Below are 18,463 nucleotides of genomic sequence, written 5' to 3'. Positions count from 1 at the left end.
ATCCTGAATTAATAATGCCACTTTTGCAAGCCTATCTTAAAATATTCCAGAAAAAAATATATGTGCTAAGATATTCATATTAATGCTATTTCTGTTATAAAGGACGTAATTTAAATGTTCACCAGTGGTATCAGTGCTTTTCAAACTTGGCTGCAGATCCGAATCATTTGGAAAGATGCAAGAAAATGCATGATGTCTGGACCCTACCCAGAGATTTTTACTTAATAAATTTGGAGTTGCCTAAGGATTTACATTTTAAAAATCCTAATGTATAGACAGATTGAAAATCATGGACTTGAAACAAGTTGATAGGCTATTTTTAACCATTTGATATATTTCTGATGGCTTTAGGTATAGTATTAAAAATATCGTAATTCAACATTTAGGTAAATTATAACTTTAGAAGCACACCAAAAAAATAGGCTTGAAGAAAATTTATAAAATGCTCAAAGTTGTTTTAAGGAGTTCAGATTTTGAATGATTTTCCCCATCTTTTCATCCATTGACAGATAGTGATGTTCTTGTATTACATTTTAAAAGAAAACTATGTTTAAAAGAAAGATTCCTACTGGCAAGATCCTCTAGGTAATTTCCTATTTATAGATTATTTCTACCTATGAATACAGGGATTTATTCTGACTTCTAAAATAATCATATCCTGAGGTTAGAGTTACACCTCATTATTATAATGAAATCCTTTGCAGGATTCCCTTTTCCTTTTTGTCATCTCAGAAATATTTTCTCATGTACTTTTCTGCCCGTTGGAATATAATAAGCTCAAGTCAGTCATTTTTCCTCTTCTTTTATTGCTCTACATCTGTGCCTATCAGTTTTCACCTTTCTAAATACCATTCTCCATGCTGATGGTTCCCCAGTGTTTATCTCTAACCCCAGCATTAACTCTGTGATGCATATATGTATCTGAATTATGGATGCATACCTTTAAATTAGTAAGTCCAGAACTATATTCATCATATTTTTTTTCCAAACAGATCTCTTCTATATTAACTGTCTTAACTAATTATACCACTATATGCCCCCCAGCCACCAAAGCAAATTCCTTCTCTTTCCTTATCTCCCACATCTAGTTTTTATGTCTTACTGATCCCCCCCCAACACACTGTATTTCTTCTCATGCAGTTCTTGACTCTTTCTTCATGTCTGTAGCCTACCATCCTTGCTCTGTTGAGGTTCTTGTCATCTTCCCTGCTGTCTAGTACTGCAGGCCCTAATCCATCTGTCTTCTAGGCATGTCTCATTCCAGATCTATACCCATGCTAACAGAGGGACAAGGACATCTTTGTCCTTAAAATTTTCTGGGGCTCTTTATCATCTCTTGCATGAAGACTAAGCTCCTGGCCATGGGATTTAGACATGTGCATGGCATAGTGTGTATTTTCCTTCTGGAAAACGATCCCACCCCTACCTTCCCTCCCCCTCACTCTCTGAAAATACCTCATAAATAATCATGTTTCTGTGCACCACATTCAGTTCTGTCCATCTGTGCCTTGTTCATGCTGTTCCCTCTACCTGGAATGACCTCTTTACTTCCATTTTGGATAGATTAACAAAAATTTAAAGATTAATGCTATCCACCATTGTCTGGGGTGGGGAAAATAGTTACTCTCGAGGGAAGGTAATTTGGAAGAAACTATCAACATTTTAAAATCACCCTTCTGATCTAAAAATTCTTTCAGGACTCTGTTCTGGAGAAATAGGCATACACATTTTCTTCATCTGTTTGGGCAGCTATAACAGAATACCACAGATTGGGTGACTTATAAACAACAGAAATTTGATTCTCAGTGTTTGGGAAGCTGCAGAGTCTAAGATCTAGGTGCCTACAGATTTGGAGTCTGGTGAGGGCTCGCTTTCTGGGGTCCTCTACCCTCTAGTGTAGATGTCCCACTACACATTTGAGTCCTTATGTGGGACAGGGATGGAGAACTCTGGGGTCTCTTTTATAAGGGCACAAATCCCTTTCATGAGGGCACCCCCCTCATGACCTAATCACCTCCTAGAGGCCCCCACCTCCACATACCATTACATTGCAACTAGGTTTCAACATATGACTTTTGGGGTTGGGGACACAAACATTCAATCTGTAGCTCATATATAGAGAGAAGTATGTATCGTATTATTTATTGCAGCATGATTTTAATGGGAAAAATTAGATACAACCTAAATGTTAATAAGGAAATACTTCAAAAATTATGACATATCTACTCTATAGGATATTAAAAGTACTACATGAATATTAAGAATATCCAATTATCTGTAAAATAGTAAGAGCAAAAAATATTCTGTGGGAAAATGTCCTGGTTGTGTCATTAAGCAAAAAAGCATGTACCAACCAGTGTGCACAAACTGGTGTCATTTGTGTTGAAATAAGTTTAAAACACCAAACCGTAGATTCAAATGCAGGCATATTTGATTGCAAATGGGAAAAGCTCTGGAAGAGAACATGGCAGATCCTTGGTAGTCATTACTTCTGAAGTAGTAGGTACAGTTAGAGGAAGTTGAGAGGGACTCATGACTTTCAGTTCTGTGTAATGATGGACCTTTATACTTTCCATATAAATTCCGTGTATTTATTTGCTTGCCTAAAACTCTTCAAACAATAACATAAATGGACACAGGGGAAGACTCTGATAGAATTAGAGAGAAGCCAAATTGTGGGTAAAAGAACAAAAGCAAGAGTGATTTTCTATTTTGAAAAGTAAAATACAATAAAATGCCATAGACCAACAACCCATGCCTGGACTTCAGAGTTGTGGACATGTTGTTGCTTTGGATTGTTTTCAGATGAAATCTAGCAGGAAAAGCCGGAGTTTCATTGATTTCTTTCTTTCCTCAGAGGTAGTCTGTGTCATAGATTTGCTCTATACTATTGTAGCTCAGAATGAATATAGTTTTACTATAAATATATAGGTGAAAATATATATGTGTCTATTGCTATAATCTGTTGGCGAATATTTAGTTTATGGACAATTTTCTTCTTAAGTAATGTCCCTCGGTGAATGTGCATGAGTTTTTCTAGGGTTTACCCCAAAAAGTAGAACTGCTGATCTGTAGCGCATGCATACTTCTGTTTTGTTTTGTTTATCACTCAATATTGCCAGATGTCTTTCCAAATCGGCTGTGTCAATTTATATTCTCACTCGAGTATTTTGTAGTTTCTATTTCTGGACATTGCCAGTACTTGGTATTGCCAAGCTTCAAATTTCGTTCTATTCTGTAAATTGTGAAATGTTACTTTATCAAGAGCCTCTGAATGTTTCATGAGTGTCCAAGCCCGGCAGGCCCCTAAGGGAACCACAAAGAACCCTAAGGGAGTTGGAGTCCTGAGTTGCTAGATGCCATCAAGCAATGTGGTGTCAGGCGCACAGAATGAAATGCTGCCCGCATGGCACTGGCTATAAAGCCTCAGAAATTTCAGAGGTGATCATGGACTGGAGAGGTCATGGGGAGTTTTTAGGAGGTGAAGGTGAGGGGACCTTGACAGATGAATAGGAAGAGAGAACAGAAGGCATTGGAGATGAAGGGGTAGGTAGACAGGTAGCATGGCTGGAATTAACAAGAAGCTGAGAGTCAAACCATTATTAGTTGTCCTTAAAACTGTAGCCAGAAAGGGATTGGCAGAGCTTTAAAGCGCACCTATTTTAAGCTCATCATTTTACAGATGAGAAGATTGAGGTCTAGAAAAAGGAGGTCATCTTGTATAAATCATTGAACCTATTTGACAAGTGTCAAAAAAAAAAACCAACAACAACAGGGGATATTTTGCTTATTTAACTTGGACCTCTGATGGTTTGAATTTCCACTTGACTAGATAATGCAGGAGTTTAAGTGATAGCATCCCTCCCTCCCCTTTTCTTTCCATGTTTTGCTCCTCTTTCCTCTGGTTAGCCTTATTCTTGGCAGGCTCTCCTTGTGGAGGCAGCCATAGACACCAGCTAATCATTTTTGTGCCTTTACAACTTATGTTTCTACTGAAAATAAGGTAGGCTATTTCTCTTTATTTCCATATCAGTTCCCCAAACTCATGCCCTTTGACCATTTCATTTAATCTGGCTAGCCTTCCTGGTGGGGAAATAGGACCGTTTCACTGATAACTAACCTGAAATCATATGACTGAAGAGGGAAAAGTCCCTAAGAGACAGGAATGTGTGGCAGGCATCTGTAAGATGGCCAGTCTGGCCTGAGTGGTGTGTCGGGTGTTTGACACACATGATTGGAGTCAGCATTTTAAATAGAATATAGTTGAAGGTCATTGCAGGTGCCTTATGGCCACAAATGCCGGATTGCAACAGCTGCCATAGCGGCGATCTAGTTCATCTCAACAAACGTGTTTTGAGTGCTTTGGGATTGCTTGCCGGATAATACAAAAATAAATAAATATGTGACTGTCCCCTAAGGAGTTCCCAAAATTGCAGGTGATACGGGGCAGGAAAGTTAGAAGTATAAAAAAATTTTTTTTAAGATTTTTTTTTAAATTTATTTGACAGATCACAAGGAGGCAGAGAGGCAGGCAGAGAGAGACAGGAGGAGGAGGCAGGCTCCCTGCTGAGCAGAGAGCCCGATGCGGGACTCGATCCCAGGACCCTGAGATCATGACCTGAGCCGAAGGCAGAGGCTTTAACCACTGAGCCACCCAGGCGCCCCAGAAGTCTAAAATTTTTTAATTTTATTTTATTTTTCAGTGTAGAGGTATAAAAATTTTTTATGAAACCATGAGCGATATGTGAAGTGTTGAGGTTATAATACAGGAGTGTCCTGGGCTCACAAAAGGTGTCACCATAGAGGCCATAGCTAAAAAGTTTTATTCTGATCGGTGAATGGAGCAAGGTGGGGGATGCGTTTCCAAGCAGAGGGTTTCTTATGAACCAAACAGAGAGATGGGAAACCACAGAGGCACGATTTCCTGGGCTGGATCAGATTCTAGGAGAAGGGTCTGGGAGTGAAACGTAAGCTGAGTGTTGGAGAAGATGAGGTAGGGGAATTTACACTGTAGGGGACTGTAATTTCAGCCTAACAGTTTATGCTTCCAGAACCACTGATTTTAAAAAACAAATAAATAAAATCCAGCGTATGGCATGGTCTGGGGTGTCTAAGTGGTGTTTTTGTTTGTGTTTTAAATAAGAACATTGCTTTGGCACCATTGGGTGGGCTGCATTGGAGCAGGGAGATATTGAAGGCAGGGTTGGGGCTATAGGACTTTTCTCCTGTGAGGCAAATAATGTTTGAATTGGGATGTGAGGAAGCAAAAAGGTAAATTGAAAAATGAACTTTGTGGAGGCACCATGATTTGAAGAGTCTGAGAAATCCTTCAGTCCTGGGTGATGAGGGGGAGGATAGTACCCATCACTGAGTGAGAGAAAAAGAGAAACAGGAGGAGGTTCACCACTGGGAGGATGAGTAAGATGACCTTTATTTGGGGGAATATTACAAATACATAGTATTTTCAGTTACATGTGGATACTATTTGTGAATTTGTCAATGCTATTCAAAGTGCCTGGATATGTTTTTCAATTTTATAAATTTACACAGGGAAAATTACTCACCACAGTGCATTATTTTTTCCACAGAGGAATAGATGTTTTGTATACCTTTAAAATAATATTTTAAGCATTTGGCTAATAAAATTAAACATTCCTGAGAGTATAACTGCTAGGTGCTTTTTCCTAATGATCCTAGTGATAAATATAGTATAGCATTTCCTCAAGTATATTTCTTGGCATGCTATAATAGGGATGTTGCTAAATGTTGCGGTGGGAAGGATTTTTTTTAAATTGTTTATGCTTAGGAAACAGTGAGTTAAGGAGGTTTCCTAAGTAGGAGTTTTTCAGACTTTAGTGTATATTGTTCCTGTATTTAGTGATTTTGGGAAGAATGCAGCATGCTGCTTTTCCAAAACTCATTTTGACAGTTCTTTTGCAGCCACACATGGGACTAGTATTCCATAGAACACACTTGGAAATGCTGTAGTATTAGCCATTGCTAACAAGTTGGGGGAGGAGGAGTACAAGTAGAATGTAGAAATTCACATTTTTATATGAAACTAATCAGTCATACCAAATATAATTATTTCTTAACATATGAACTCCACCATTTTATTTTGGAAGATACATTTTTCGGCTTAATTGAGAGTATTCTCTTTGAGATTGCTGTGATGGGGAAAATAGTATAAAGGCCTGAAGAGCCGCCAGTGGCCCTGGGTTAGTTGCCTCTGCATTGGCGTTGGTGACATAAGAAATTGGCGCTTGATTCCATCTCAGTCATCTTCCTTGGAATAAACTAAGGACACCATTTAAATTTGAAATGATTTTCCTCCTGTAGTGCTGCATGCCTCAAGGCTCCTTTCTCCTAGATCCCTTGTCATTTTGTATGTATTCAGAGAATTCACTTGAGTTCAGCCTGCATTTCTATTATGTGCAAAGCACTGTCAGAGTGCAAATTTATTTCAAGATTAACTGGACATAGATAATGTGCTTAATAGATGTTTATTCAATTAATGGATTGTGTTATTCTTTAGTGATCCAGTTCTATAAAGAGACATCTCAGTTGTGGACTTGAATCCTCTACCACATTCTCTCATTGTTCTTTCTTTTCAGTTTGAATAGGTAGCATTATCTGAAGGAGACGGACAACAATGTCCTCTTCAGCAGCCTAGTTCTTAGAATAATGAAGTCCCCCCCAGAGGGGCGTCATTGCTATAGGTGGCACTGAGCGAAGAGGGAGCCAACCACGTTTACCATTTGCCAGCATCTGGCTTTCCTTTGTGTGTTTGTATCAAGTGCTAAATATTCTTTTTTGGCATCCAAGGTTAATTAAGTGGAGGAGGCAAGTGTGGGGAGAAGAATGTGGGGGGATTGGAAAAAGCATGGGCTTTGGAATCAGAATAGAATTTGGATTTCAGCTGTATCACCTAGTTGTTCTTTGACTGCAGTAAGACTTCATCTCTCAGCCTCAGTTACATCTGCGACGTTGGGCATCATGCGTACATTTCGTGGTGGCCGTAAGGAATATAGTGAATAGGGAGGAGAGCCCAATCCTGTTACAGATGCTTGGCAAATGGCAACCATAATAACAGATATTTATTATTATTCTTTTCCTTCTGCCTTTACTGAATAATAAGTTATATTTAATATTATTTATATGTGAAAGGCCTGTGGGGCTGGAGTGGAAGCGCGTTCACGTCTTCTCCTATTTTTGCTCATGAAACAAAAGTGGAATTAGACAAAATCTTACCTGAACCAATTCTTTAGACAAGTTAGGAAATATTTAAATTCTTTTCATTTGCCATCCTTTGTCCCTCTAGATGTTGGTTGCTTTGAGGAGGAGGCGTATTCATAATAATAACTCACAATTTTCAAACACTTACGGTATGCCAGACACATTTCTAAATGTTTTACATGTTTTAACTCATTAATTCCTCAGAAGAATCCCTTATGAAATAGTGACTTTTTTGTTATCCACATTCTGTCAGCTAGTAAATGGTGTAGCCTCTGTTGAACTCAGGCTGATCAGCTCCAGAAGCCACAGCCTTATCCATGGTGCTCTACGGCCATTCCTGGAATAGCAGTGGTAAGAGGCACGCAGAGAAACAGTGGCCGACATCCAACTAGAGGTGCAGTGTGTGTTTGCTCAGTGTCTAGTAAAGCAAAGATTTATAGATGCCTCGCCTCAGGTTTTAGCTGGAGGTCTTTAAAAATTATAATTTGGGTTATAGGCTTTAGTTGATATTTTTATAGGCCCATTGCTCAATTTCCTTATACTGTTTTAAAAGAATGCTAAGCAAGCCCTTGTCCCTGTTGTAATGTTTTGAGAACCTTGTCTCCTAAAACAAAAGGTCAATTTAATGAATACGGTTGTATGAACCCCTGGAGTCTATCTGGTGGCAGCTTGGTAATGTCTCCAGAGTGAATGAAAGGTCTAAGTTCAAATCTCTGTTTATGTTCTGAGAAGACTATCTCTTGATATTGTTCAAGCCCATCAGAGCCATGTGTTTAGGTCTGGAGTCTGAAATTGTTTCTCTAAATTTAAGAATTAACTTGCACAGCATATGTCATGTGACAATTTTTCATGCCTCAGTCTGTCCACTTCATAAGAGCGCTGGGCCTACATTTCTAATTTTGCCTTAGAGACATGTTGAATATTGAAAATCATACGGATATTCTTCACATGGAAATACGCAAGGATCTTCCTATTATGACCCATGTCTTGAGTTAATTGGTTCTTCCCTATTTATTTTTATATTTTTAAAACTCTAATATTTGTTATTTCTTGTATGTCTGGGCTCATGAAAAATGTTCATTAGTGATCCTGGAGGCACTACAAAGTTTGGGACACTGTTTGTGTCTTCAAAATCAAACTTCAGGGTTGCCGTAAGTCATTTTTTGGTTAACGTTCTATGTTCTGGGATTATTTATGTGACGTTTGAAGCTTTTAAGTTTTTTTTTTTTTTTTCAGTCCTTCCCAAGAGTTCCAGACTAGTGATAATTTTTCTCCAAGAAAATAGTTTAGCCTTGCCTTTCTATAAGGTTTTTTTAATCATCTAGGTTCCTGATTGATCCATGGATGTCCACTGTACCTTTGTGTGCTAAGGACTCATCGACACTCAATGGGTAGAAATAGTTTTTTTTCCTCCACTTGTCATGACCTGCCCTATTAAAGGTGTAAATAAATAGACAAACCCAAGAGTGCATTGCTCATTTTTTAAGATTTTAAAAACATTTTGGCAAAGAGTAACATATACAAGAGTTAGATGCACAAATCCTAAGTGAACACTTTAGATTTTCCAATAGTGAACGCAAGGATCCTCCCTCGAGAACTAAAATATCATCTGCACACCAGAGGCCCACATAATTTCCTCTCAAAAATATGTCCTCTAAACGATTAAAAAAATCCCTTAAAGTTAAGGTATTCTCTATAAGCCATCAACACTGGAAGTACTTGAAAGGAGCTATTATGAATTTTTTTGAAAAGAGAATGAACGTATATTTGTTTCTGTTAATTTGTATTAATGACAATTAGCACAATAACTGTTAATAACACAATAAATGCTGCTTAACAGTTGCTTCTTGCATTTGTTGAGTTATTAGATTCACGTTGTCCAGGATTAATTGTTTGATGTTCCCATGTTTGAAAAATGAGATTAAAATGTTTTTAGGAAAAGCTTTCATCTGACATTTTTAAGAGATACTTAGTAAAGTAATAAAAAATTTGGGTTACTTAAAAATATTATACAGCATTATTATTTTATACATAAAGGAATGGAGGACCACAGTTATGATATTTTCTTTGTCATGTCTATAAATATTCTTCCAATTGCATTCCCTGGCTATTTTTTGGTGGTTTTAAAAATTATTAAAATAGATAAGCCATCCATTCCCTTCACTAAGTGTGCACTATTAGTAAAATTTTATGTGTTCTGTCAGCAATTTGATGTGATAAAGCAATGGTTTTCCTGTAGTTCACACAGCACCAGGGCTCTGCAAAGCATCTCTGGGGGTTCTTTGATGTCTAGACAGTTTAAATTATGCCTGCTCCCCTGCCTCCAAATTCCACCCCTGTTCTGCTTCAGGGGTTGTGGGAAATGAAAACAAACCAGAAGGGTTCCACAACCCTACAGTCTAGGGAGAAAAACAAACAAGTAGAATAAGCTGTATATCTACCCTGGCAGGTGTATAGGGAAGGGCCAAATTACAGGAACGGTAGAAAAAAAAAGAATTGGGGACAAATATTGTCCTTCTTGCTTATTTCTAATTATATTCCTAATATAGAAATACATGTGCATTGCAGACAAAGTCAAAATGTGGTCGAGGCATTAGAGAAGGAGGTTTGAGTTGCCTTTTACCCCAGCTCCCCAGGTTTTCCTCCCCAATGGCAGCCAAATCTACAAGATTGGTGTGTTTCTTATGTAGTGTCCTGTTTATTGAAATGGTAAGATGCAGAATTGTATTCTAAGTTGAAAAACTAACTTTTTTTCCTTCCTTTTTTTCTTGGTTTTCATTTTAAAATTCGGGACACCATGATTCTTCCAACCCATCTTTTTAGAAAGTAAGTAACTTTTGAAAGTTCAGAGTTTTGTTGTTGTTGTGAAAATGTTGATGCTTTATTAGTTCAGGTATATATATACACATACACATATTTTATTACAGAATTTTTAACTTTTAAATTTCAACTGAGTCAATTAACCCTTGCCTCAACCATAAGTGAAATGTTTTTAATTCATTAAAAATATGAATTGTTACATAGGTGCTCATGCTATCTAAGAATACATTTTTTACATATATTTACCTCACCTTCCTTCACACGCACAGTAAATCATTTTAATATATATTCATATATAAACATATTTAAATACGTATGAATATAAATATGTTTTGCTTAAAGTGGGCCAAGGCATACTTTCTGGCTTTTTAAAATATGAAAATAATAAAAATATATAAATAAGACTTTTATTTATTAATGTTCAATGACAAGTTCATTAAGACATTCATTTCTGGGGCGCCTGGGTGGCTCAGTTGGTTGAGCGGCTGCCTTCGGCTCAGGTCATGATCCCAGCGTCCTGGGATCGAGTCCCACATCGGGCTCCTTGCTCAGTGGGGAGCCTGCTTCTCCCTCTGCCTCTGCCTACCACTCTGTCTGCTTGTGCTCACTCTCTCTGACAAATAAATAAATAAAATCTTTAAAAAAAAAAAAAAGACATTCATTTCTTCAGGAATAGCAATCCAAATTTTCTAGACTGTGTGGAGTTGTTGAGAATAAGAGCAATAAGTAAATGGTATGAAAAACTTTTAAAAAATTCATTTTCCTATGTGTATTCTGCATTAGATGAAAGTTACCTTTTATTGAGCATTTAACTCTATTGATGCTATCGTTTTATTGTTTTTAAATAAAATGGATCATATAATTAATTTTTTTTTCTGTTCAGAAATGCAGGTGGTATGCTTACAATTAAGTGACTAATCAGCCAGTGATTTGAGATGTAAAATTTGCATTTCATTGCAGATTATTTTCTTATTCTTCCAAAATGCAAATGTTGTTTAGTTTTGAAATAAAACAAATTTCAGATGTTTGTTTCCGGAAAGATTTGAGAGAATTATAGTGATCATTGAGACTTGGAGATGTACTGTCATGTGATTGTGAAGTACATATTTTTAAATATTTCCATAGTAAATCTTGAGTTTATGGAATTAATAAACAGTATAATTTAATAATATATTCATGCTCAACAGAGCTTATTATTTATATGAAACTGGGTGCTTATCACTTATATTTGCAGCAAGCATAGCATTAAACTGCTACTTAATATCCAATTTATCTTCCAAAATTATCTTTCATTTACTGTACCTTAGAAAGAAAATGTAAATTATAGTGATGGTAAATTATATTTGTTCAGCATTGTTTAGTTGTCTCGAAATCTGTATTATTCTTTCATGTTCATCTTTAGGACTTTAGGAAAAAACAGGAAGAATGTGTGTGAGGTTCGATGTTAGGTGAACAATTTTATTGTTATATTTTTAAAAGTCTACATTCTTTCATTTTTATGTATTGGATTCTTTTTTACTTGTAGTGTTAACATCCTCTTGCCAAGTCCCTACAGAAAGTCTGTGTTTCTGACAGTTTCACTAAATTAAAACTCCACAAATCTGGCATAATAATTTCCTAGCTTCAAATTGTCTGTGCTTTTATCTAAAGAGAAAATGACAAAAATAGGCATTCAGAGTGCTCAGCATAACATGTACAACATTATTTATCTGGAATTTGTTCATGGACAGAGATATTTCTGGGGGAGATGAATCTACTTTACTGTATAAGGTATGCCTGGCCCACTTGAAATATGAGCAGAAAGTCTTTTGCGCGGAAAAATAATGAAACAAGGTCTGTAAACTTGCAGAAGCTTCACGAAGAAAGATAGTACATAAGCACACACGTTGCAGTTACCATGTAGACTTTAGTGTTATTACTACATCATTCTCTGAACACATTCAGATTAGGGCGCTTGCTTCCTGTCAGACCCACTGGGATCATACTGACATGTTGGCACAGAGAAGCTACTTCCTAAAATAATACTGTGTTCTTCTTATTATAATACTCATAAACCTTTATAACTTGATGAGTTTATATGTTGTATATATGGGTTTATATGCCATACACACACACACACTCACATATTCACACATATACATATGAGTGTGTGTGTATACACATACATACAAAGGAGATATATATAGATAGATAGATAGATAGATAGATAGATTTCACTTTTTTTCATTTTATTGGTGGGTTTTCATAGTAGGTAAGAGATTTCCTAATTTTCGTTTTTAGAAACTCTCAATTTAGAAACATAAAATAATGTTTTTTTCATGGAAATTCAAACCTTTCTATCCTAGAGCTCCATAATCTTATCTGAGAATATTTTAGGTTAAATAACCAGAACTCATAAGACACAAATGGGGTGGAGTAGGGCTTCTCCTCAATAGTGGTTCAACCAGATATTGATCTTTCAGCATATTAGGAAGTAAAATGTACATGGAAGCGTAAGTAAGTGAAAGTAATAATTCTGGCTCTAAATTCTAGTTTATGCAAACAAAACCCAAAAGAGGTTCTAAAGTCTACACCAGAAAATACTTAACACATACATTTTACATTTTACAAACATCTTTCTTAGGTATAATGAATACATTTCAATAATGTTTGTACAAATGTGCTTTGAAATTTTTAATCATTAACTTAATGCCAGTTGATATCTTTAAAAAATCTGTTTTCATAATTCCGTCACTTGCATCTTTACTACAGAACATAAAGCTGGGCAGAATTCCCAAACACTTATTTTTTTATTGACAAATCTGAGAAAAGGATGTCATTGTAGAAGCGGTATCAGGTATAAACACAGATATAGATTTTTTATTTGGCCATGTGAGAAATGTAATCCTGTGGGTAACTTAAACACTTGTAATTTCAAATCAGTTCTTCCCTGGTTTCTCATTATTCTTTTGTTGCTTTTCAACCTATAGGATGGAGCTGTCCTTGAACTTGGTTTATTTGATCACTCAAGTGCAACCATCAAGTTGTCTGTAATATTTAAAAACTGAGGCTTCATGGTATTATTTGTAAAATAACAGCACATAAACGTTTGGGCTTTGGTTTCTTTGATATAGAGTGTTGGTTGCTTTATGAATAAAAGCATAATTTCAATTCAGGAGACTTTTTGCCTGAAGCCTATAAGACAGATGCATCTGATTAACTTTGGCAAAACTGGACTGGCCTGTTATTGTAATGTAGATGTTTTCGGGGTTGGGAGGATATTTTAAAAAGGCATGTGAGAAGGTCTTTTTTTTTTTTTTTTTTTAAGAGAGAGACAGAGAGCACCATTTTGCTACAGAAATTGCATCTCAGATTGCTTCACTTTTGCACACTTTTATTTTCTAGTGGAACTTCTCCATTAGCCTGTCTGAATGCAATGCTTCACACTAACACTCGAATAGGGGATGGAACATTCTTCAAAATCCCTGGAAAGTCAGGCCTTTATGCTCTCAAAGTAAGTCGGATTATTCTGCATATTATGTCTCTTATTACTGTGTATCATGCATTTTTTCAGACATGTGAAGGTAAACAAAATTAGATTTGGGTGAAGGGTAGAAAAATGACCCCTGTGCCTTTTAAATGTTTTCAGATGTCTTAAAAAATGATTTCATATTAAGAATAAACAATGACATTTTTCTTCAAGGAAAGCATATCTGTGGTTTCTCTCTAACATATGGTAACGGAAAATAGTTGTGGCTTCCTTAAAATTCTTGATTCTTAAAAATTTACATGGAGGAGTGCCATGAATCTTCAGCCAAGGGTTTAAGATGATCACAGTTGCTGTAAACTATTTGACTTAATGACCATAAGCTGATATACAGACTTCACACCTGTATGCCTTTCTTTTATAAAAATAAATTTATCCGTTCATCTCAAAAAGATGTGAGTTTAAATTAATTATTCAATTTTAAAACAGCAGTAATATCAAGGGAATTTTAAATAATTCATACTTGTGTGAGAAAAATAGAGAAATGAAATAAAAAACTTCAGATAATGGAATCTTAATTATTTTAGTATAACTTCCAACTAGAATGGGAAATGCTGTCTAAGATGAAAAATTCCAGAGGATAAAAGCTGATGATCTACACATGGTTGTGTAACTTAGAACAAATAAAATCAGTGTATTATTTCTTATAAGTTAAAAATTATTCACTGCTTTAATATATGATGGATTACATTTAATGTTCATTAATGTCCTTTGAGAAGGGCGTTTTTAATGCTGAAAGTTATACCTGGCAAAGAAGCAGGGGTTCTTTCTCTGCTACTAAGCATTAAACCCTTCTCATTGTTTGTTTCAGAAAATTACACAGGTTAATTAAAAAGACTTGTATTATTTCAGTTGCTTTTTGTAGCTACTTGGGTATTTAATTTACTGGTAAAATTCTCACTTGTGAAGCCATTTCCTAATATAAGGAAGCCTATAGAATTGGAAAAAAAAAAAAAGGTAACAATGTATGCCAAAAGGAAACTTTTATATAGATTTTAAAAGACCTAAAAAATCATCTTGTGGCAGTGTGCTTTTCCCAGTAGTTTGGTTTGGTTTTGAAAGGAGTGATTTTACATTAAGATATAAATCTGTTGAAATTCCAAATCACAAGTAACAGTGGTAATACGTTAGGATCCTGAAAATATTTTAAATGTTTTCAGTTGCCAGTACATCTCCATCATAAGTCTTCATTTTTTTTTTTTTTAAATAATATAGAAAGAGGAGTCGTCATGCCCAGCTGACGGAACATTGGATTTAGGCTGTGAGTCTGAACTGGATGGCGCGGAAATGGCGGAGGCCAATGCCAGTGGAGAAGGAGATGGAGGTATGTGTGAGGAATGTCAAGATATAAACCTTATTCTCTTATATGTTATACAGAATTCCAGGAATTCACTGATTGAATTCCCAACTGTTAGAGATACAATTCCTTCTCTAAGTGTTTACCTCCTGCATAGATTCATCATCAAATAATTTTTATTCAAAAGGTTGGCACAAAAGGAAAGTATGCATTCTTTGCCTTTTTTTTTTTTTTTTAACAATAGGCTTTTCTGGATAATATTCTTGAGTGTTATCAGTATGTTTCTCCTGTAAGGTGAGAGTGTTGCTGGAGTTATCTAGTGGTTTTATTCTTCTGTGAGGCAGAGAATGCTAATATTTTCTCTCTGTGTTTCTTTTTCCTGTGATCACGAGTAGTTTTGTGACAGCTTTGTTCCTAGGTTTGTCCTTTGTAAATGAAGCCTAGGATTAATATTCCTCCCAATGAAACATGGGCCAAATAAGTTATATTCTTTCGAAACTCTTTCGAAAAGTGAGTGACCCTTCCAGAATTCTAAGGGGGCTTTTTCTGCCTCTGAATTCTATCCAAGTTAATTCATTTTTATCTTTCTCGAGACATTTACATTATGATTCCATTGGTGTGTATAATTTCCATACTGCAGTTTTAACAAACCTTTGTTCCACCAACGCTGCTGGACTTTTTCCTACCCTACCCACTAGTCCCACAGAGTGGACCCAGAGCATGATTTGGGAGGAAGACTGTGTCATTAAAGCCTTGGTTGGTGGACTCATAGAAATCAGTAAATTATCTTTAAACAAACAAACCTTAAAGGATCCTTGCAGAAATATCGTATTTCAGTAATAGCCCAAAGCCATTCATTTTATTAACAGCCATAGGAGTCTCTTTGTATTCTGACTGGACACTTCTGCCCTTTAAGCTGGTCTGCTTTCTGATAGTCCCCATGAGACTTATTTTGCTTTGGTGCCTATCTGATCTGCAATAGAGGTTGTGAATTAAGGTAGGAAACAACAGATTCTTTGTAAAAAAAGGCTGATGTTGACTCTGTAGACTTCTTTTTTTTTTTTTTAAAGCCAACTTTCACTGAATTTGTTGTCCTGATCCTTATACCTTTTAAAAAACTCAGCTCTACACCGTTGTGTGCTAGTACTGTGAACTTCGACAGGTCCTTGTGGTTACAGAGGGAACGAGGAAGATGCATAGCAATTTCTGCCTTTCTGGAAGGGCTGGTAAGTGGGGCAAACTGTTTCTCTTTAGGAGGATGAAGGGGAATCACTGGGTCCTTCCTCTTGTTGCCCTGCCTGCTTTAGTGACCACGGTGTGCTCTGTCTCTCTCTCTCAACCTGTATATTGAGCTTCTATTATGTGCTGCGTACTGTTTTCAGCACTGCAGTTTACGCAGTAAAAAGCAAGAACAAAAAGAGACCTCTCAGAGATCTTAGTTGGTAGAGAGACAGGTAATAAGCAAAATAAATGTGTAAAATGTGTAGCTTATTCAGTGCCAAAAAGTGATATGGGGCAAATTGAATGAGATGAGAGAGAGGAATACATATGAGAAAAGATCTGAAAGGAGTTAAGGTAGCAGGTATTTAAGGGGAAAGAGTTCTAGGTGAAGATGCAGCTATTACAAAGGCCTTGAAGCTGGAGAGTGCCTGGAATGTTCCAGGAATATCAAGAGTCCATTGTGGTTGAAGGCCAGAGTGAGCAAAGGAGAGGATGGTAAGATATGAAGTCACAGAAGTTATGGGGCCAGTTACTATAGTGCCTTGATCTTGCCTTTTGCTTTGAGCAAGATGTTCAACTCTTACAGGATTTTGAGCTAGAGACACAATGATCTCACTTAGATTTTAGCAGGAGCAAAGTATAGCGGAAGCGCTAAATACAGAAATATATATGGGGTTGGGGATAAAGGACAAAAACAGAGGGAGGGGCCAGTTAGAAAGCGATTTCCATAATCTAGATAAGAAATGATGGTGGTTTGAAAAAAAAGAGTAGCAGTGGATGTACTGAAAAGTGATTGGCTTCTGGATATGTCTGAAGCTAGCTCCGGCAGGAGCTGCTGGAATTAGCACGGTTACACAATAGCGAAAGGAGTTGGAGATAACCCCAAGTTATAACTGTTACCAAATAGAAGAATTAGCACTCTCTTTAATTTAGATGGAAAATCTGCAAGTGAATTAGCTTCGGGGGCAGCGGGTTTTTGATCGGGAGCTCAGTTTTGAACATATTAAGTATGACATTCATTTTTACCACCAGAGTGGATGTGTTAAATAATTGGACATATCTGTCTTGAATTTATGGGAAAGACTTTGCTGGAGATATACATTTGGAAGTGGTTGGATTATAGACCATATTTAAACACGAGAAACTGGATGAGATCACAAAGGAACTGAAGGGAAATAGAAAAAAGAGAAGAAGCCCAAAGACTGAGCTCAGGGATATTCGAATTTCAAGAGCTTGGAGAAGGTATGGAAAATAATTACAATAAATGAGACTGAGGATAAATGGATAGGAGAGCATGTTGTCTGTTCTGGAAGCCAAGTAAAGAGAGTATTTCTGGAGTGAAAGCACCTCAAATGTGTCAGACACTTTTAGATATATCAACTCATAATGAAGACTGAGCATAACCATTGGATTTAGCTTTTTGAGGTTGTTGATGAACTTGACAATGACAATTTCTTTCTAGTGGTGAGACCACAGCCTGAATGGAGTGGGCTCAAGAGAATGGGAGACAGAAATTAGAGACCCCAAATGTAGCTGATGCATTGAAGGATTTTTCAGGTAAAGGGAAGAAGTGAAATGGGAAAATGGCTAGAAGGGAAAGTGGAATCCAAAAAAAGTAATTTTTTGATATGAGAGAGAAGCAGGAGAATAATTCTACACTGATACGTAAAATCCAGTTAGGAGGAAAATTTGATAATGAGGAAGTTGTCCTGTGACCATGTGCTTGATTAGAGGAGAGGAAATGGGATCTATTAAATGGATGAAGAGACTGGCCTTATTTAGGGGTATAGACAGGTGCTCTAAGGAAGCAGAGGGGAAAAGTCAGGGTATTTGGATAGAAATGAAGGTAGGAGAGTATATGTGGGAGGGGCTTATGGAAATTTGCTTTTTATTGCTTCTTTTTTCTCAGTGAAATAAGAAACAAGTTCTTCAGCTCAAGATGAGGACCAGGGAGGTAGTTTTGCAGATTCAGGGAGACTATATAAAATGTTTGTCTAGAGTCAGGCAGCATTAATTATACTCTCAAGTTTGCTAATTCTGAATTTAATACAAGACTAGACAACATGGTTGTACTTTTTCCAGTCATGTTCATGACCACTGTTACAAGTGCAGAGTCGGTACAGAGTCGGACTTGACCATGGTTGGGATTTTGCCAGGTGTGAATGAAGAGGTGAGAGAGGGATGAAGGAGTTAAGAGTACATGAAATGGAGTAGTTAAGATCAGTCTCCATGGTAGTTGAGGTGGTTGTGGAGGTAAGGACACGATTATGTGAGGGATGGCGTGAAGGGGGAGGTCGTCTTGGAGTGGAAGGATTGTTTGATCTGGTGTTCTACAGAAAATGAGTTAGAAGGACAAATGACTT

The 18,463-nt window shown here is 36.7% G+C and overlaps 1 protein-coding gene across 7 annotated transcripts in view; it reads left to right on the top strand.

Annotated features, from left to right (window-relative positions):
• Nucleotides 1–18,463, top strand: part of ASXL3 (ASXL transcriptional regulator 3) — a 186,383-nt gene that overhangs the window by 53,795 nt on the left and 114,125 nt on the right. For 3 of the 7 annotated variants that reach the window (XM_032859665.1, XM_032859667.1, XM_032859668.1), the window contains exons 3-5: nt 10,060–10,062; nt 13,441–13,549; nt 14,798–14,906. In XM_032859665.1, coding sequence (XP_032715556.1) covers nt 13,472–13,549; nt 14,798–14,906 — 187 coding nt within the window. In that variant the 5' untranslated portion in view covers nt 10,060–10,062; nt 13,441–13,471. Of the gene's footprint in view, nt 1–4,450; nt 4,455–10,059; nt 10,063–13,440; nt 13,550–14,797; nt 14,907–18,463 lie in introns of all 7 variants that reach the window. The other 4 variants (XM_032859662.1, XM_032859664.1, XM_032859663.1 and 1 more) reach the window with 2 other exon arrangements.

The sequence above is a fragment of the Lontra canadensis genome, unplaced genomic scaffold (assembly GCF_010015895.1).
Source record: "Lontra canadensis isolate GAN:19392208 unplaced genomic scaffold, GSC_riverotter_1.0 scaffold17, whole genome shotgun sequence".
Classification (NCBI taxonomy): domain Eukaryota; kingdom Metazoa; phylum Chordata; class Mammalia; order Carnivora; family Mustelidae; genus Lontra; species Lontra canadensis.
Note: the sequence above shows the minus strand (reverse complement) of the source record. Positions and strands in the feature narration are given on the sequence as shown.